The sequence below is a fragment of the Ixodes scapularis genome, unplaced genomic scaffold (genome assembly GCF_016920785.2).
Source record: "Ixodes scapularis isolate PalLabHiFi unplaced genomic scaffold, ASM1692078v2 PGA_scaffold9__187_contigs__length_104089568, whole genome shotgun sequence".
NCBI lineage: Eukaryota > Metazoa > Arthropoda > Arachnida > Ixodida > Ixodidae > Ixodes > Ixodes scapularis.
Genome location: NW_024609884.1, coordinates 61329175 through 61350260, shown reverse-complemented (window position 1 = coordinate 61350260; position 21086 = coordinate 61329175). Strand labels below are relative to the sequence as shown.

The 21086-nt window shown below is 48.0% G+C and overlaps 1 protein-coding gene across 4 annotated transcripts in view; it reads right to left on the bottom strand.

The window, feature by feature from the left end:
- The window catches only part of LOC8038471, a 69692-nt gene that overhangs the window by 20975 nt on the left and 27631 nt on the right, over nt 1-21086 (bottom strand). For all 4 annotated transcript variants that reach the window (XM_029982322.3, XM_029982262.4, XM_040500797.2 and 1 more), the window contains 2 exons: nt 16683-16885; nt 3069-3520 (listed from right to left, as the gene is read on the bottom strand). In XM_029982322.3, coding sequence (XP_029838182.1) covers nt 3069-3520; nt 16683-16885 — 655 coding nt within the window. The remainder of the gene's footprint in view (nt 1-3068; nt 3521-16682; nt 16886-21086) is intronic.

The following is a 21086-nucleotide window of genomic DNA, read 5'->3' as shown; positions in this document are numbered from 1 at the left end:
CAGCGAAGCTGTGGTATCAACTGCAACGACTGCCTACTGCACTATACGAAATATCGCCGCCGGTCGCAGCACGCCGCCGCTGGTCGTATTGCCGTTTCTTTTCCCTTTGCCGCTCCTCGTATTAACGCTGCTCCTCGGGAGTCCTAACCATGCGTGGCCTATTCATCGCGGTGCTGCAGCAACAATGAAATCAGCTGCTATGCTCCGTTTCATCTTACGTTTACGCGCAGCAGATTTTACGAGCCATCGGAGCCAATCGGAGGCCGTGCGAGTGTCATGTGACCTTAGAGAGGGGGCACAGCGACGCGCGGAAAGCATACCACGGGCCACACCCACAGAACGGGATTGGCTAAGATAGCTCGTAGCATCCGCTGCATCCGGCATAAGGTGAAACGGGGTATAGGCGGGTTCTATTATATATGAAAGGCTAGTGATGTCACTCCCCACGTCGCAAGCTACCATTGCCGCGGCAGCTTAAGCAACAGCAATCTTCACCGGGAACGTATGCAGTAAGCGCTACGTGCTTCGCATTGTTTTTAGGAGCTCCTTATCATTCATTATAGGGTTAGGATGCTTGTTTTGTGCTTATTCTTTATAGAAACGAATGTTGCGCTGTATGTTGTATGCGTGGTGTTTGTACTTTTCGCTCTGAAGTCTTTTTTTCTGTGAGAATGCAGACACGAAAACACACGCGGGGAGAAGGAATGTGCTTCGCATTGTTATGTGGTTTGCACTTCACATGAGGGCTTCGAATGACGTCCACCCCTTCCGAAGCAGCTGTAAACCTAATCTTTACCAGAACGCGTGGGAGGGTGTTCCTATTGTTCAACGCGCCTTATCATCCATCATGTGGTTTTGACACTTGTTTTGTGATTTTCTTTATTGAAACAAATACTGAGCTGTATGCTCTAAGCCTGATTTCAAAGGAGATATGCTGTTTAGCCTTCAATTGTTTGCCGGGAGCTTTTTGCTTACAACGCGAACGACACAAAAATTTTCTTGGCTGGTAGAGATAAACAGCTTCGCTGTAAGAGCTCACAACTTCCACCTGGTGCTTTGGGTGACTGAAAGACGGGCGAGCGACTGGGCTTGCGGAGGTGTGTTTGCCAACGTCCTCGTTGGTTCGCCTTCATGCAATCGTGCACAACACCTGAGTACACCAAAGCCACAAAAGATGCCTTGCTGCATGACATGCTGTAAAACATGTGTAGGAGAGATTGCAGCATGCTAAACGAGCTTTGGCAGAAGTTTCTTTACATGGACCCGGAGGAGTACTACCAGAACCTGCAGTGCGTCAGCAGGGCGAAGTTCTTGCAGCTTTCCTCATGTGTGGTGCGTGTGCAACCAAGAACCGTGCAACATGAGCCAGCAAACAAACAAAAACAAAACAAAGCACAATGATGCACCACGTAGCATTTTGCCCGATCCTTCAAAGGTCATCCTGAGGATATCCCAGACCGCCTGGTGATAGGTCCAAAAATGCTGAGGGGAAGCAAACTGGCTTAGAAGGGCGAGGGGAGGAATCATACTTTTGATCTCTAGGCTAGGTGGCACAAGCTACTGCCCGTTATAAAGGGTACAGCCATTAGCATCCATCCATCCATCCATCCATGACAAGCAAAACAAAGATGGCACATTGTTTCCTTTCGCTGATCCGCTGTTCGCTGATTCATTCTTTGTCGCGTGATTCTTGGTTCCACGAATGAAGAAAGCTGCAGAAACTGTTCCCAGCTGATGCATTGCAGGTTCCGGTACTCCTCCAGGGGCTCTAAGCTGGACGCTTGGCGAAAACGACGGCGAGAAATCTGGCAGCCGCGATTGGCCAACGGCACACTTGACCTTGGTGCCGGCCAATCATAGCCGCCGAAATTTTCGCCGACTTTTCCGCCAACTGTCCAGATTAGGGCCCCAGGTCCGTGTCAAGAAGTTTCTGTGAAAACTTGTCTAGCAGGCCGCGCTCTGTCCGGAACATCCATTCAGCTTCTCATTGTTCAATCCAAAACGGTTTTGGATTTTGTAAGATATCTCCCATGTAACCAATAGACTTCATGTTATTATTTTTTTCTTGTACTTTTGTGCTATTTGATACGAGTATTAGGTGTCATTATAGTCCATTTTTGTTATTATGTTCTGCAGGTCTATTACACTGTCTATTTTCTTTTTTTTGTACTCACTCCTATCATAGTCCCCGCTGGGGGACTGATAGTATTATGAAATAAATAAATCCGGCAAGGCCAAGACCCAACGAGGTTGGGAAAGACCTTTTGTGCCTGTGGTGTACTGAAGTGTTGCACGTGAGTACTTGAGGATGAAGACATGGGCAAACACCCCTTCACAACTCCAGGACTCCATCGCTTCTACTCCCCTCGAGCAGGATCACAAATATGTTATGCCTTGGGTTAGTAAAGGTAGTGGCACTTCACGCTAAGCATCTCACAATGTTCTGTCTTGCGCGGCATATAAGAACAGCACACAACGATTCTTTTTCGAATTAATGCGCTAGCACCTCGGCTGTAGCGACAAACATCGCACTTGGACGCCGGTTCCACTGTGCAGTCGTTAAGTGGTTTGGTCAATCCTCGATCATTGTCCCTCGTCTCCCTCTCCGTGTGAATGCGCTTGGGAGGCCGACAATCCGCGAACGTGTCATCACGCGATCAATCCATCCGCAAATCGGTCCATCGTGTGAATCGGCTGGCATCACCAGCGCTATGTCGGCAGCTTTTTGAACGCAACCGGAAAAGCAAACATACTAAGCAGGAAATTAATACACGGGTTCCTATAAGAGCTCAGCGGGACTGGCGATTCTGAACGTAAAAGCCAGGAAAATGCAAAAACCGGGAATGCATCGACGAGGTTCCACAGCATAATACATCGCCCCACAAGACATAAATGACTGCTATTACGAATTTTCTAGCTAAAAGCTAACCGATTTCACTCCTACAACAAAGCGACTTGTCCAACGAAAAGTTCAGTGCGTCCCACCGACTCTGTTACAATGGCATTTGACTGCACTTGGAGGAACTGCAAGCCTCCCAAAAAGAAGAGAAAAAGAGACGCCTGCCCACCCCAGAGTCCTCGTCCGGTTGAGCCTCCTCCGTGATGGTCGACTGCCGGCACAACCTGCGAGCCTCTCTGTCGGCACCGGGACTCTCCGGGGCGCTCTCGGTACCCCTGGCAAGAATGCGTCGGACCGCACGGCGCCAGCGGGCCCGCATGCTCTCCGATGTGAGCAGCACCAAGCCAGAGTCCAGGTCGAAGCTGAATGTCTCGCGCCCCAGAACCAGCTTCTTGCGGTCGGGCTCCTGGTCCTCGGCCCCCTGGCGCTCGAGGAACTCGCGGTTGGCCGGCTCCAGGATGCTCTCTGAACTGCCGCGGCTGGCACTGCTCAGCAGAAGGCTACTCGTGGCCCGCGCCAGCTTGGCTGTGGCCGCAAACGACCGGCTCTTTTGGTTCTGCTCCATCGCTTCCATGATCTTAGATGCAATGGCCGACGGCGGTGTGCCCGAGTGCATGGGTGCTGTGGGGACAAAGGAAAGCGTCGGAGGCTAAGTTCCTCGCTGTGCCCGCTCTTGTATCGCTGGACCGAGGGAGGGAACACTACCCGTCAGAGCACTGGTGCTACCGATCCAATGAGTGCGTCTGTGGTCCCCAAGATCATGCTTCCGTCTGAAAAGCTTCGCGTCAACCTGCTACCTACATAGCGTTTTAAATAAAAACGAAAGCAGCCTCCCGAAAGACAACGACAAGTATTATAAATTGACCAAGTTCTTCCGCTTTGTCCTCGTCCTTTTGGTGCTGTCTTAGTTTTAGTCCAAGTCACGAACAAACTCGAGTTTCTACTTCGCGGTGCTAGCAGTAGCGATGCACAGCGGCAAAAGACACTCGGCGACAGTTGTGCCGCTTTGTGGAACTCTGCCCTCACGCAGACCGCAACAGCAGCTGCAGTACCCCACCAGCCCCTCCGATCGGTGGCACTACCTCATCCGGTCCAGCGGCCTCAACCATGCATGACCAAGAAGGAGTGGATGCAAACAGACATGCAGGCTAGAAAGCTCCGGTTGATCATACCCGGGAAGAGTAACCAGGCACGCTGACTTTGTATATCTACAAACACACACGCAATTGTCCACGTCCCCTCTATTGATGGCGACTGATCACAATCGCAAGACAGCCAAATTGTCAGCTTAAGCTGCCCAACTGCCAGTTTAACAACACCAAGCCGCACCTCTGGCACTGAAGAAAAGAGAGTGCCTTATCAAGGTGCTCGAGATAGAAGTAATATGTGGCACCGCAGCACTGGAAACACAAAAGCTTCGTGCCACTGTCACACCAACAGAGCCGAGCGCAGAAGGCGCAAATAGGATAGAGTCTCGGAGATTGGTGGTCGTACCACTCGAGTGACAACAAGAGTCAGACCTTCGAATTACGACCTAGGACTTTAGAACATGCAAAAATTTGCCGCCCCTTTGGCATACATGCTTAACCGTTGAAGAGATTTGTGCTCAACGTGCCCAGGCCCAGTGCCAAAGCACCCTGGAGCCAGTCGGGTGATCAACCCGACAGGAAGAGAGAAAAGACAGCTTGTTAGGCGTCCAGGCAAGAAAGGAAGCCGTCTGCCATGCAGAGAAACCAGCCCAAATACTCACACGTGGCTTGAAAAGGAACAGCTCAGTCCAGGAAGGCTTAGGCAAGCTTCCAAGCTCAGCTACCGTGCCAAAAAAGCAGACACAAAAGCGGACACTCAACAGGATTAAAGCATTTTACTACAAATAGCAACAGTGCTGCTACTGCAGGTACATGTTAGAGGTCAGAAATGGGGAAGGTTAGTCACTTCTGCATGAAATGTGGGCAGGAGAGAACTGCAAGCAGAAGAAACACATGGGTATCCAAAAACACCTATTATTTAGGCATTTTCTCTAAAATCCAACACAGATGAGCTGCATGCAGTCACAGCTAAACAAACCGATACACTCAAGGCCGGTTCACGCAGCACCGTTTCCTTACGTTGTGTTATGTTACGAGAACTTATGTCTGCTTACGTCAAGAATCACTGGGATATCCGTGCTTCATACGAAGCGTGGCGACCAATTTAAGGAGTCGCTCTGCATGCGAAATTCGAAGCATGGATGTACCGATGACTAATAATGTAACGTAAGAAAATGCGAGTAAACGCTGCTGTGTAAATTGGCCTTCAATCTTAATAATGGCCATCAGCAACAAATGCAAACACATCACATGGCAAATGGAACAATTCCTCAAAACATATTGTCTACTATAGATATGTTTCGACAAGAATGAATGATGATCCTCAGCTCTCATCCTTGTAGACTACATCAGAATAAACAGTACCATAGTAGTAAGGTGGCAATGCTCGCAATCTGATACCAAACAATCGTTGTTGCAAAACGACTAACATTATGGGCAATACAATTATAAAATGGCTGAAAAATAGACTGCTCTGGTACACAAGAAAGGATTCACCCACAAGAATGTGTGGTCTGCCAAGCGAAGCTGCCAGTCAATCAAGTCACGCTCAGGTAGCTTTCAGTAAAGAAAATGAGAGGGCATGCCAGACAAAAGCAGGAGGAAATTGGTACAATTCTGATCAAATCAGAAAATTTCAGAAAAACCATGTTGTTTTGGTATCACATGCATTTAAGTTTCCAACCCTTTAGAGGACTAGCTTAGCAAAGAACAAAAAACAGAGGGCATTGTGAATAACCCTAGCTGAGTAACGTTTCAACATTTCATCAACCTTCGACCTACCCAACTTCGCATTAAAGGAGCTGGCAACAATTTCAGGGCTTTGCTTAAATTATTGTGGAAGTTGATGCCCGACATTTCTGAAGTGAACTACAGAAAACGGATTTTGCCAGGATACCCTAGTTTTTATTTTAAAAAAATGAAAAAGATCTAGGTTTTTGCCACCTCTCAACTCGTACGTCGTCTTCCGGGTCACGTGTCGTTGATAGGGTAAGCGCGGGGTTCCGGAAAAGTTTTCTCTTTAGAGCCATCAGTGAGCAGCGAGAACTCATCCGCTCGCAACCGCGTGACCACGTGCTGGCGGGCGCCGCGCGAACAATATGGTGAAAGGAGGAAAGTCTAATCCAAGTCCGGCCATGCCCGTTTGGCCCTGTCCCTCTCCCCCTCCGGCTTCTGGCGGCTGTTCGCGGTAGCAGAGAGAGTTGACGGTTTTGTGGACCTAGGATAGAGGGCGCCACTAAAACTCCGTATAATAAAAGTTTTGTCGATGATACCAGGTTTTTGACGCATTTATATATATGTTGGAACGACAAGATTTATAGAAAAATTACCTTTTAACGAGCAGGTATTCGCAAAACTTGCCATCTTTCTACAAGATTCCCCATTGACCTCACGCCGCGCGTTTCTCATGGCCGCCGCTCGCGGCTGCAGGTCGGGGAGTATTCAAGTTTTGCCTCGCTATTACGTGGCGGAATCGCAACATTTCGATGAAAGGAGGTGTGTTTTCTGTCATTTGTGACAAGGTGAACAATATCAAAAGCAGAAGACGCAAATTCTTTCAACGTTAAAATCGTTGCACAGCTCCTTTAAGTCGCAAATTTATTTGGCTTTCTAAAAATATCTATCAATCTAAACAGATTCTTAAAGATCAATTGCTCCTTCACCCATCATACGTGCCATCTCATACCGATCATCAGTTTAAGGTTAAGACACCAACCTGTCGAACAAACATTTATTTTGACTCCTTCATGCCGAGAACAACAAATGACTGGAACCACCTCCCTGCCTCCATTGCTGCCATTTCTGACGCCACAAACTTCAAGAAACATTGCAACGAATTCATTTGCTACCACCACTCCTCTCTGTAGCTCCTCCGGGCCTAGAGAATATGAAAAATAAATAAAGAAATGGGCAAGAATACTCCGCACCTGTACAACACTACCACAAAGCGTTGCAAGCAACATGTAGGCGTTCAGCACGCACAGCTCTGGCATAACTCAAGCCAGGCGCAGCTGTAGCAGCAATAAAATGCATTCCCACAGCTACAGGCCCCATATCACCTGCATAGGCGGCCCCACACACCACCGACTGCACCCTAGGCATCTTAGAACTAAGTTCAATATGTGTGGTTGCAAAACTCCAGCCCACCACCCGAATCTTGGTATCACCAGTGGACCCTGTCGGGCGTTTATCTCACCCACTCTTCCCCAGAGCAGCTCTTCAGAGGTGCCAAATGGTCGAGCGAACCCCATCGTATACTACAGCCACTAAACATTCCCAGAAAAGTGCAGTCCGTAGCGTTTGTACAGAGATCAACGATTGCTGTTTGCACACATACTGATGCCAAATAAGCGAGCTAAGCTGAAGATTACTCTGTCCCACCATTGTATTAACCGGTGCAAAACATGTGCAGAAGGGACTGTGCTTCAGAAGAGTAACAAGGCCATTGCAAGAGGATTGAATGCTTCTTCACACAAGACAAAACGCTACCTTCATTGAACCCTCACAGATGAACAGAAGAACAATGATACAGTCCAGGTAGCACATGGCATCAGTCAGGGCATCCCCTCGCACCGTACAGGGAAATTAAGAGGAAGGACTCTTCAGCCCTCCAAGCCTGACCTCAACATGACTGTCATTCATCTTTCTTGTCTCCTACATGAGGTGTTGTGCATGGCACATAGCTTCTCTTCCGTCCTGCTGGTCAAACTCAGACTTTCTATCAATTTGCACTTGTGGCATCGCAACAAAGGAAGTCAAGTTACTTCAAGAACAAACGAGATTCACATAGTACAGAATGTAGGTACATAGAATCCCAGACAGAAGGGGATAGACATACCTGGGGGGGGTGGGGGGGGGGGAGGTGCCTCAAGCGAGCTACAACTGAAGCACCAAAGAGACATAGAGCTGGAACAAGTCATGGTGAAGCTGAACAACCTTGTCACCCACAGCAAGTGTGTTTCACTTGAAACCAGCACCTTGGCATGCGAACCAAAGAGCACCTTAAATATTGTTGGAAGGCGTCCAAGCAGACACATAGCTAAGGTATTTCTTTTTTCAGGGGGAGGGTGCCAAAAAACATTTTCAAGTAGCATCCTGTCAGCCACAATGTAAATTAGGTGATTAGGTGTTGATGTCAACATGCATCCTGACTGTCAGTTCTTCAATCTTTGCTTCTCTCTTTTTTATTTTTTTATTTTCTTCGTTTGGAGGGTATGTGTTTTCAAGAGAGGGGAAAAGCAGGTGCTGCCTCTCCCCCCCCCCCCCCCCCCCCCCCCTCCATACAGCTATGAAACTGCATTCAAGGCACCTGGGGGATATAGACCCTGGGGGATATTAATGCCTATGGTGCTTTGCAAGGTGAGAGTTTCTTCCACCACTGTCTTGTAACAAGTCTTTTTTATGACAGGTTTAGTTAAATTTGTCTTCGCATTCACTGCTTCATGCTTCTATGCTTTCAAACCACGACAGGAAGTGATGCTCTCATCGGGCCAATGGATGCTTGGCACCCTCTATAGTATGCTTTTTGCACGAGAAAGCTGTGCAGCACCAACTCTTTCACACTATGCTACAAATAAGGACTAGAACATCTGGGTCAGGGATAAATTGCAAACAGGTGGCCCTTTCTTTAACACAAGAGTTCTCAAACTGGGTTCCACGAGCTGTTCTCATGGGTTCCACGAGCACCTCAATTGCAGTGCCCCCCCCCCCCCTCCCTAGTTTAACCTTCCACAGACTGAGCCATGGATTGAGTTGGCGCTGCGGACAAGGCAACCTCACCCTTAGCACTAATATATATACTATACATTTTACATTGTGCCCCAGGCTAACCCCCTCTGCTTTCTTATTCTGTGCGTTGTCCTTCGTTTTGTCTTATTCTGTTAGTGCAATAAACTCTTATTCACTGTCTTAACACTTTTATCGCCCAGTATGATCGGTTGGCAACTGGGGTTCCCTAGGACGAAAAAGTTTGACAACCCCTGCCTTAATGAGTATAGTATGTAGTAGTCGGTGAAAGCTCTTAATAGATGGAGTCCTAAATGCACACTCCTAAGGAAACCAAAACGACCATAACCTTCCATTATAAGCTAATTAAGCTCAGTGGAAATGCTAATCTGCAAGACTGAAGCAGATTTTTCTTACCAAGGCCCTAAAATTCACGGCGCATGAGGCCATTTTTCACACGAACGACACTGCCAAACTCCTCAAAAAAAGGGAGAATCGTCATTTGCACGCTTCACGAAGCACTGCAATCCCCGGCCAGGCTCCATGCCAACTTCCAACGCAAGCGAGGGACACATTTTGAGCTGTGCTACAGCGCGAAGGAAGAAGGCGCCTACGAACGTACAAGCTCCGAGCAGGCCTTCCCAAGGCACGGTTTGAGAAAAGCTCCCCACTTGGTCCTGTGCAACATGGCCGCTCAACGACCCCCTCCAAGCTCAACGCCACAGCAATTGACCCAGCAAGGCGTGCCTCTGTCGCACCGACACCCGCTTAAACCAAACGGGTTGATTCGACAGTGAGAAAAGTGCTCACAAACAGGCACGGGAAACAAGAGGGCATCACAGATAGAGATGAGCTTCACTGCAGCAAAGAATTTCACAAGTGACTAACCGCAAATGACTAGACACTCCACACTCAAAAAACATTGTTGTTAAACTGCCTGGGTATAACATAAAATGCAATTTCCACAAAACAAAGAAACAAACTAATTAGCGCAACATTTTAGTGCAAGACGAGATTTAGCAAGAGCCATGGAAGGAACCTACGAGCCAATCCAGCTATCCACTTTTCTCTCTCGTGCCTTTTCGCAGTGTACGGTGGAGGTATGTGGTACACGCAAATGGGCATACCTCTCATGTCACTGTGACAACGACCTTGGAATGGGAGCCCCTTTGGACCAAAGTGTACAACCAGACACATATACTCTCTGAATTCAAAATGTGTCTTGTGGCATAAGTATTGCGTTAAAACCAAATTTGCTTGTTTCTTTTTAGGAAAAATGCATCTTAAAGGGTGGTAGCCGACACCTATTTTCAAAAGCAGCCCCAAAAATGAAACCTGGTGGAGCCAACAAATGTCAGGCTTGAGGACACCCGACAGTACATTCCGCATATGGCAAACAGGAGAAAACCTTCAACTGCTCAGACTAGACAGTAAAGTGGTTTTAGCATCTCAGTTGATTGTTGCGCAGTCTCAAAACTGGTCCCACCCATCATTGTAGGAGAAACCATGCTCTAAAGCATTCATTTCTGTATGACAATGAGAAGGACTTCTGTCCGAAGAGCTTCATTAAGCAAGCTTCAGAGAAGCTTCTGGAGCACTTTTTTGCAATGCAGGCAGTTTCTAAATTCTGCCTCTCGCAGTTTGCCCGGTGCTATTCAACGCCAAAATATGTGACCTCGCTCATTGTAGCTGCCTCCTGCTGAAGGTCAAAGCACTGAATGCAGAATATTTTTTGCACACAATTTTTTTTTTTTTGTGTGTTTCATTAATTTTTTTGTTGTGGGGACGTTCTGAACTCAAACTCAAGGGTTTCCATGGCATCAAAAATGGCAGTTTTAATATAATGATTTGAACGCCACACTCACTGGATCTGGGCTCCGGTTAAAGTCGTCAAGCCTTGAAGAAGGACGCAGACGAATCACCAACTCAAGAAATGGTTACTGATAAAGGCTAAAAAAAAAGTTTATAAAATATCGTTGAAGCAGCATTTGGCTGCGCGAGAACAGTTACTGCCAAACATTAGCAGTGCGATTCGCCTCTCAGAGCTTACCAATGTGTTGGTAGGTTCGTCATCCGGGCAAGGGAAGGTGTCGATTAAGAATGAACTATAATACTATATCACGCTCTTGAGTAAGACGAGTATTTTGCAAACCTCATTCCATGTGTGTGTGAAGTTAGGCGATTTACAATGTTGCCACAAAGCGAGCATTATCTGAAGGTGACATGTCGTGGCACTGTTATTGCCTTTGTAAAAATAACCCCTGCAGCAGCGATGCATGCCTGACCATGCTCTAGGTACCGATTTTGTTACAATCATCGCCTAAATTGCCATTACGACACAATAAAATACAAACCAGCGTCGTATAAACAGCACAAAACAGTTTTCACTACCGAAGCAGATGCACAAAGTAAACAAAGAGAGACGAGGCATAGTTCGTACCAGTCCACTGACAGGCCTGTACCATTCCTTGAAGGCCAGCAGCGTGGCAAAATCAATGGCATAGTGCTACTGACACCTCTAAAACTGCATCCAAATTTAAAATTTTTACGCAGTATTGACTATATACTAGTAAACATTCCTACCACCTAAAGGGCAACTCCACTCAATCCCGTAGATTTGAGAATAATGAGTGACTTCACATTAAAAAGCCCTAGTTAAAGACACTACGTCATTTACTTCGCTACAAATGGGACATATATCTTTAAAGGGATACTACAACGAAATTTCAGCGCTCATTTTTTGGCCTATATGTGTTCAAAGGAGCAGTATCACATCGAACATACCAATATCTTGTTAAAAAAGTCTCGAAAAGGAATTTTAAAATGAATTAAACGATTAGCAAAGAGCACCTGGTGGATGTCGCTAACGCCTCGCTTGTAATGCCCGTCTAGGAACCTTGACAGCTAGTGACGATGAGTGTCTCGCCTCTGGCCACAACGAGAGAAGAGGGTAAGAAGGAACTCCCCTCTTCCCGAGAATGCCTTTTCTGTGTCGAAGAAGTCGCTATTGTCCCCCTACAAGATTATAGAAGATTAACCCATCACTCAAAATTCGTACAAAAGCAGCCGCTTCGGAGGCTAGAACGACTAGGCCATCCTCTCGACGTCAGCCTCGCCGTAGCTTTGCTCGTCCCGAGACGACCTACGTCACGATTGCGTTGGATGTCATGTGGTCTCCACTGGGCCTTCTCTGAGCACTTGTCAGAGTGGGCCGTTTATAACGAAAAATACAGCCACCAGCCTCAAAATACAACCGTGCAATTATCATTTACGGATATTGTAGATCATATTCAACCTATTTTTGAACACGACAGGAATATTTCAAATTTCGTTGAAGTATCCCTTTAAATCTAATTTTATACACGAGCAGAAACCGAAACTTCGGCCCCATCCGGCAACCTTGGCATCGGGTCGCCAAGAACATGGCTATCACGTGATCCTCTGTGCAACGACGGGAGGGATTGGGACAGCACACACTCTTTACAACGTTTTGGTGTCTGCAACATTCGACGACGTCTGCACAACTGCAGCATAAGTAAGCGCACGTGGTGTCCGTAGTGTGGACGAAACTCCAAGAGACAATAATCACAAACGGTGAGACAAAGACGGTGATAACGGCGAGACCACAGCAGGGCAACCGGACGGCTTTCAAGAAGCACTCTGCACAGGCGCATTACGCCAATCACATGGACACCACCACTGAGCGCTGAGAGGCAACGTTACTGATGACACCTATTACGCTTGCCCGGAGAAGTAAAAACAAGCAAAAGGGGGCAATGGTGATGACAATTAGCTCAATGTTGGCTACGCCCACGCCGTAGCCTTGACTGCACTGTTGGTTACGCCTCAATTCGCCCGCTCGTGTCAGCCGATTTCGGCAACTTGGCGAGTTGCAAAATTTGACAAACCTAAGAAATATTTAGACAGAACTATGTCGTAATATTTGACGTGTGGTCTTCCTAGGTGACACCGAATAGGACTGCATTGTTTTTTTAAAAAACAGAAATGAAGCGGAGTTGCCCTTTAATTACAGCAGAACCCCGTAATATGTTTTCCCAGACCACAGCAAAAAAAAAAAATTATCTTGAAAAGTGGCAACAGCCGGTAATGCTTTTGGGAGGGTGTCATGCCTGATCCCAAAAAAACTAAATAGAGGAAGGGTGCGTTTGTAGGGAGTGGCGAGAAAAAAATTGTCCGGTGGGTCAGTTGAACGAAGCTGGTCATGAAGAATACGTCAGACCTCTGCTCACGCGGCCAGTCCCCAAGAGGTCCAATTAAGTCTCCTGCCTCCTGACAAGTCTTGGCGCCAATCTGTCTGGGATTGCTCTGACCACATAGGGACTGTCGAATGTCTTCACATTCCACGTCCAGCGGGAACAAACCTTCCAGAGAGAACTCCAATATCACATGTGACGCTGATGAACACATTATGACCGAAAAGTCCCCACTGTAAAGCGCTTCTCCAGATGACTGCAACACTGATCGATGATCAGTGTCCTCAACAATCCAACTTGTGAGCTCTACCTAATTTCCTCCAATAGTAATTTGCGATCCTCTCTTCACTGTGCATGGTTTTGTACTCATATTTTTGTTTCCCTTCTCCTACGAACAGAAAGTTCTTCCAACAAGGCATCAGAGTTCTGCCAGCAACATTGTAACACGAACATGAGATAGGAAGCAACTCTTACGCAACTATTTATTTACTCTGGACTTCGACGGTTATGGAGCTGTCGTATTTATTCAAACGTAAGCCAACTGTTTTTTTGTTTCCCTTCTCCTATGATCAGAAAGTTCTTCCAACCAAGAATCAGTGTTCTGCCAACAACATTGTAACAGGAACATGAAATAGGAACCAACTCTTAGGCAACTATCTATTTAATCTGGACTTCGACGGTTAGGAAGCTGTCGTATTTATTCAAACGTAAGTCAACAGTTTTCTTCATCACTGTTTTTTTAAAAAAGGAATGAGCAAAATGTCCGAGCCATCTGCCTAAAGCAGATGTTCCCCCGCATCAGCCACTGTTTATATTGACTTGGAGATCGAACAAGAGAAACCAAGTCTGCCAAAACAAACACTGGTTGTGGGGAAGACGACATTGCCACTTTGCATTTTTATGCATTGTTTCTGCACTCACTGCACTTTGATTGAACTGTGGTGCGTTATATATCCGCAACCCAGCACTCAACACAAGTCTTTGAGTCGGGGATAAGCTTCCAGTGATGCGATTGGCCTAAGCTATTTTGGAGCACCTTTCGGAGCAGCCAAAACAGTTTTTTGGAGCAGCAAAAGTGGCTTTTGGAAGATATTCTTAGAAAAATAAAAATATTAGTTTTAGGTGTTGTACAAACGAAGGACACTTCGTGTTGTGTTGTGTTCTGATGAGACTTGTTGCGACGGAACTCGCTGCTTGTGGTTTAACTGCTGAGACACCCCACAAGTGTATAGTGCTGTAGGCATTGCCGAGCAATTCCGAAAAACCGCTTGCCATCATTTTACTGGTTCCCAACATGCCAGATTTTCGTCAAAAGTAAGCAAACGTGAAACAATTGATTGCAAGCATCCCGACTGGTGCCTCTGTCGTACAATCATGTTCTTATGCATATAAGGGCAACTTCGGCAGGCTTGCAGTTGCACGTGCTTCGTCGCGCGAGTGGAGGCAACGGCTGTTCGATCGAAACCGAAACCATGCCACTCCGCTCCGTCGCCAACCGATTCCCAAAATTGTACGCAAAATGTAACTGTGGAGCACACGACAAAAAACAGTCCAGCGGCGCGTGCTTGCCAGGCCGGCAAAAAAGGTACTACAAGCTTAAACACACACACAAAAAAAAAGAACCTGAGCGCATCAATGCAAGACATCGCCACCCAGCGTCGAAAAGTTCTAGGGGCGCTTTGTGCAACTGAACTTGAGACAAACAAGCGCGCTGCGCGGGTTCAGCGTGCATACATTGCCTTGTTTGTTTTAGCTCACTTCTCTTCAATAACTTTCTTTCGCGGCAGATATTTCACGTACCGGGGTCACCCTCGAAAGAAAGCCCACCGATAGAAACCTATAGGTCATCAATACTTCGATACAGCAGTCTTTGAGTTAAAGAAGGATTTTTATAGTAATGTATGATTTAAACAAGAACAGGAATGTTGATGAACATTCGGCAGTACTTAGTTTCATTTTAGAAAGCACCATATCTACGGCGACGCGGGGACGGCAACACCCGACGTCGCGCGACCACGGTGACTGGAAGGCAAGGAGCAAATATAGCTTCACACGGCCGTTGCTTTCAGGAGCGAGTGCTTCAGCTCACAAAGAAGCTCCCGCCGCGCAAAAACGTGGTTTCGTTTCACAGCGACTGGCACCCCGCACGCTAGCGTCGGAGCGTCCGGACACACCCGCGTCTGTCGTTGAAAATATTTTAAAAAAAAAGAAGCGAGACGAGACCCACGAGACGACGGGAGCGCCAAATGTGAGACGGCGGGAAAACCATGCAAGACCGGATGGACAATTGATGCAGGGTACTTTGTGTCGGGCAGCCGCTTGCGCCACATAACACACGCATGCTTAATTACGGTACTCAGTTTAGTTTCGGTTTTGAAAGGCGACCAAAATTGGTGTTTCGGCGCAGGCTTGGTGCAGGTTACCCATTATATGGCGAAATGTATCAGGATGTAGCAGGGTTACCCCCTTGGCACAGTTTGGCGCAATTGGCGCAGCAATCACATCACTGAGCTTCCATCGCTATCCCGCCAAATAAAGAACTCGGGTCAGGGTGGATAAGTGAGCCAGAGCCGGGGCAAAAGATGACAGTGCACGACACTGTGTTAGTAGTCGTGTTTCTAGCAGGGATTTCAGGCAAGGAATGCTAATGGGTAATGTGTGTGTACAAACCCCATCAGTGCAAACGTGGTTTGCATTGAAATCACAGCCCACAAAGCTGGCTTTTGTAACCCAATGCCACTCCTTTGGAGAAACTTGTAAAGGGATTGCACAACTGCATCGGGAAGTCCCGTGAACCGCCAAAGGTTACGCACTAAGTCCGAGTGCAGCTGACTCTGCAATCCGATGAAGCCAATCAAGCGGCGCCAAAAGTGTGTCGTCACGGTGCTCGTCCTCTGAGCATTTCCCACCTCCGGCTGAACGAATCACGCACAGTGAATATGCAGCAATCCTGCGCTTTTTTCTGTTTCTCTGTACTCACAACGTTCAACAGTGAGTACAGTAAAGACAAAGGCAGCTAGCCTTCATATCAAGCCACCAATTCAGCTGCTTTTGTATCTACTCGCTGTTAGCGGAGCAAAAGGAGGCAGAAAGGCGCTACCAGGCAGCCCAACAGGTCGTGTCTGTCGTTGGCCATGTCGGGTGGCAGGTTTTGAATGTAACAACCTAGAAAGCCAACGCGGCAAATAACCAATTAATACAAGCATGCCTATGGGAGTTCAACGGGATTGGCAGTCGTGAACGTAGCAGCCGGGAAAGCATACAACGAGGTTCTACTGCACATGTCGTAACGGCAGAATCATAAGCATAACAGACGAAACCACAGTACTCTAAGAAAGAGCCTTACGGTAATCATGTTCTCATTAAAACAACTACACAGTCAAACATTTAACCAGAAAACAACTCTTTACCATAGACATTCTTCATTACCGTTCACTTCCCGCAAGAATTAAGAGGGACACGAGAGCGACAAAAAAGAAACAGATGCAGAAAGCGCGCAGTTGCACCGGGGTGAGAGAGCGGCCGGCCTTCAAAAGCGTGCCAAAAGAACAGTCTCGCTCCGCGAGTCCATGAGGCATCAGCACCAGTCATGCGTGGCACTGCCAGATGTGACGAGAATGCTCGGCACCACTCCGGCCCGCGCCCGGGCAGTCTCAAGAGCCCGGGGGGGCGGCGTCCGCCAGTCAGGGTCTGTCCCGAGCGCTCGCTGCTGCAGCCAATGGATGTGTGCGTCCCGCAGCTGCCAGTGCCACTGACCTGGGATGCCCGTGTCGTGGCGCTGACTCAGTGTCTCCTGGTGGCAGACGAGGCGGCGCAGGTCGACGCCCCTGGCCTGGGACGGCTGGACCAGAAAGCGCTCGGGAATGCGTGCCACGGGGTCTGCCTCCTGGCCCCCGAAGCCCAGCGCCAGCAGAAGCTCTTCGGGGTCCTCGCGGCGTGCCTCCAGCAAAGACTCCACGCTGAAAGAGCGCCACCCACGCATTGCCAAACCCGGCACCACCACCGGGAGAAAGGGGTTATGCGTGTGGCTCAAGGTTGGCTCACAAACTTGCGTTTGGTTGTGACCGTTGTGCTCCCTCGGGGTCGCTGATGACGACAGAACCCACTGGCACCATCCGTTGGCCAACCCTGATACACTTGCCATTTGCATTTCTTTTTCTCTATTTTGCATCTTTCTTTCACCATAGGCTAGGAAAACACTTTTGATAAAGTTATAAACGACCATCTCTCATAGGCTGTAGTTCAACGCAGTTCGAGGACTAGCTAATAGATGGCGCCAGCCTGCCGGCGTGTTCTCTCGTCGTAAGCGATCACAAGAGAGCGCAAGACTACACAGTGCACTCAGTCCCAACCAAACACAAATGCCTGAAGCAGCCTTCACACGTCGCACAAAGTAGTTCTTACAAGATTTGGTTGTCAGAGGAAAAAGAGGCCGCATCTCCATGTGGTGAATGATGTTGATTGGGGCGAAGCTCTGGTGGTGCTGATGATACTGATTTTATTGTTCATAGGTAGTGCTGATGGTGCCGATTTTTTTTTTTTTTTATTGCTCATAGGTAGTGCTGAGTTCCGGGCTGCGTTTCGACTTCATTATTACTGCTTTATGGTCGGTGAAATGCAGAGCCAGTGGTTCTTCTAGCGGATCAGCTTGGATCCGCTAGAAGCCGTGGGAACGCATCTCCACCGCTTAAGTCAACGGTCCATGTCAGAAAGAGAATGTGTGGTATGGATCGGGGTTATATAATAGAACTGGACGGGGTCTGCATCAGGCCCTCCCCCTCCATCAAAGTTCTAGGCATGACCTTACAGGAAGACTGCAGCAACAACCAAATGGTACGAAAACTAGATACCACAGTGGGTCAGATCACTCACATGATAAGGCGCATCACCAACAAGAAGCACGGAATGAAAGAACAAGATACTTTACGCCTCGTGCAAGCCTTTGTCATTTCCAGAATAACTTATGCCACACCGTACGCGACGCTCAAGTCATGCGAACACAAGAAATTAGACGTGCTAATCAGGAAATCATACAAACAAGCATTAGGCCTACCGCCCAACACATCCAACGAGAAGCTGCTAGCCCTGGGACTACACAACACCTTGGACGAACTCATAGAAGCCCATCTCACGTCCCAACAACAAAGGCTTGCAATCACCCAAACCGGTCGCAAACTCCTACATCACCTTGGGTACCCGCCCCGGCAACCCGAAACCTCCACAGAAGATATCCCCAAGGAAATTAGAAGTAACATGGAAGTAGCCCCAATCCCTCGCAACATGCACCCAGAACATCATGAGGGACGGAGAACAGCCAGAGTTCGATGGCTGGAGAAAATATACGGCCAAAATGACGAAACAGTCTACACTGACGTGGCCAACTATGCTCAGGGACCCGCTATGACAGCGGTGGTCACCAACTCCTCGAAGATCCTCACAAGCCTCACACTTAGACAGGCTACTACGCTACATGCGGAAGAGGTGGCCATCGCTCTCGCTGTCGCCCAAACCCCAGCCACAACAATTATCACAGATTCACAATCTGCCTGCAGAACCTACGCGAACGGAAGAATCTCTAGAACCGCCTTGAAAATTCTACTTCAAGCACCCCCCACAAGAACCGTGACTATCGTTTGGACACCTGCGCACTCGACCCTCCGTGGAAACCTCGCTGCTCATGCGAGCGCCCGAGAACTAGCCGGCCGGGCTCCACAAGAGGACCAGAAGTGGGTCAGCCAACCACTGGTAACATTCAGAGACATCACACAACACTATAAACTTTCCCGGCTTACCTACCCGCCGAGCCACAAATCAACTACGAAAGAACAAGAAACAATGCTCAGGCAATTACAGACTAAAACCTTTCCCCACCCTACAAGACTCCACGCCATTTTCCCAAACTTACACAAACCAAACTGTCCCCATTGTAACGAACCATCCACACTCTACCACATGATCTGGGCCTGTCAACGCAATAAGGATATCACAGCAATACCCCATCCAACCAACGAGCAGTGGGAGGAAGAGCTGTGCAGCTCTGACCCGGACCAACAGCTACGGCTGATCGAGAGGGCTAGGACGGCAGTGAGGTCCATTGGAGTCCTGGACTGAGGATTCCACTCACGGCGCTCAATTTTTTTTTTTTTTTTTTTCCTTATTGAATAAAGTTTTTCCTCCTCCTCCTCCTCGGAGTTATATACACATTTGAGAATTTGGCCGCAGCGCCCTCTCGTCTATAAACGCTGAGCTAATGCATGCAAAGTCTAACGCGCTTATATACACATTTGACCGCAGCGCCCTCTCCTGTATAGACGTTGAGCGGCTAACATGCACCGTTGGAGTGAAGCATAGTGGTTAAGACGTCTGCCTTGTAAGGAAGCGGTCCTGAGTTGGAACCCCCGTGCGGGCGTACGTTTTTTTTTTAAAAGTGGGCCGATCCCGGAGGCAGTGCAATCGATGTGAGCATGGACGCTGGACAAGGCTAGACCCTAAGGAGCTTCGCCCCTAAAAATCTACGCTTTTTGCGCACTCACGTTTTGACGAAATGACAAATAGTAACTCGTGTTGAATGCATGCACAACAGTAGAACCCCCGTTGATATGTTTATTTAGGAGACTGTGAGAAATAAAACTTGCGGTCTGGGAAAACGTAACAGCCGATAACGCTTTTTGGGACCTACAGATAAGACGGAAAGCAACTCTCACGCAGTCATTTATTTCACCTGGACTTTCACAGCCACAGACTATCATTTATAATTATGGCTCGATGCATACTTGCAACCTAAATAATGTTGACCTACAAAAGAGGGAGCGATATTTTCTATTCAATCGAGCTAACCCAGACGCAGCCTTGCATAAGCCACTGCATTTAGGATGCCAGTGCAGCGCGGTGATGCTCGACGTGTGCGCCGGTAAAAAGAAGTATGAAGCCGCATAGAGCACGAGTATGAACTTTGCACTCCACGCAAAATAAAATGAAGGGAACCAGAGGAACCGAGCACAAGCGTGCACGCACGGCGGAGACACAGGTGACGTGTGACTGCGTAAGCCTGAATTCCTGCCAAGCCTGCCTAGCCCAAGGTCACGCCCTTTCCCAATGAACAGGCATTGTAGACACGATGCCTGTTCACTATGTTCACGTTCAGTGCAGAGAGGCAAAAGCGATGAGAAAAGGGGTAAATGGAGCAACAGGAACAGGATGGGCTGCAACACAGTGTCAGTTCCAGAGGAGCACAAGTCTTACGAATGATGAAATCCTCAGGGGTGGAACTCATGAAATGTATTTGGGAGCAGCCACGGGAGCAGCTGAAACCGCAGTTTTGGAGCAGGTTGGGAGCAGCTAAAACTACATTCTGGAGCAGGCTAGGAGCAGCTCAGATCAGTTTTCACTGCACTTCAGCTTGTGTCTTAGACGAGCACGGGAGCAATTTCAATCGTGCTTAGCAGCACAGGTGAACATGAGTGGTTAGGGACCTAGGTAATGGGATAACAGTGTAACAGATGCCAAAACTTGAAACTTTGTAAGCCTTAATGAGAATCAAAAAGCAAGTACCGTATGTTTCTGAAGATGGTGTCCTTGATATTTTCTGAGTGGCTTTTAGCTGCTCAAAATGCAAATCAGCACTGCTTATCGCACAACCCCCACGTGCTCGACAGAGTAAATATATGTGCGAACCACATGACGTGCGTAAGCAACGGACGTGCAGTTGCGTGGGGGAACAGGGCAAACAAATTTCGAGTTTATCCCATTGTGCAACTCAATATCGAAGCGGCAGACTACAATTAACGGAGTTATCGTATTCAAAGCGATTAGCGGGAGCAAGGTTAAAGTACGCCGAGCAGATCTACCGCTCGCGTGACAGCAGCTGGCAGGCAAGGTTCCGGATCGGACCGCGTTTCGGTTCTATCAAATCGCAATTATCTTGCGGGAATGCGGTTTCAACTTCTAACGACGAAGTACTAAAAGGAGTATTTTGCTCATTTGTTTTCAATTGGCTGACGTCCGGATCCCGGGCTGCAGAGCCTCAGGCAATCTGACGCTTAACGACTCGACCTCACCTCGGCCGACTTGCTTAACAGCTTATGGTTGAAGAATAACAGTCCAGTCGCAGGTGTAGCGATTCGAATCCGATCCCCGAGTTTTTTCGCGCGCTTCCGACTC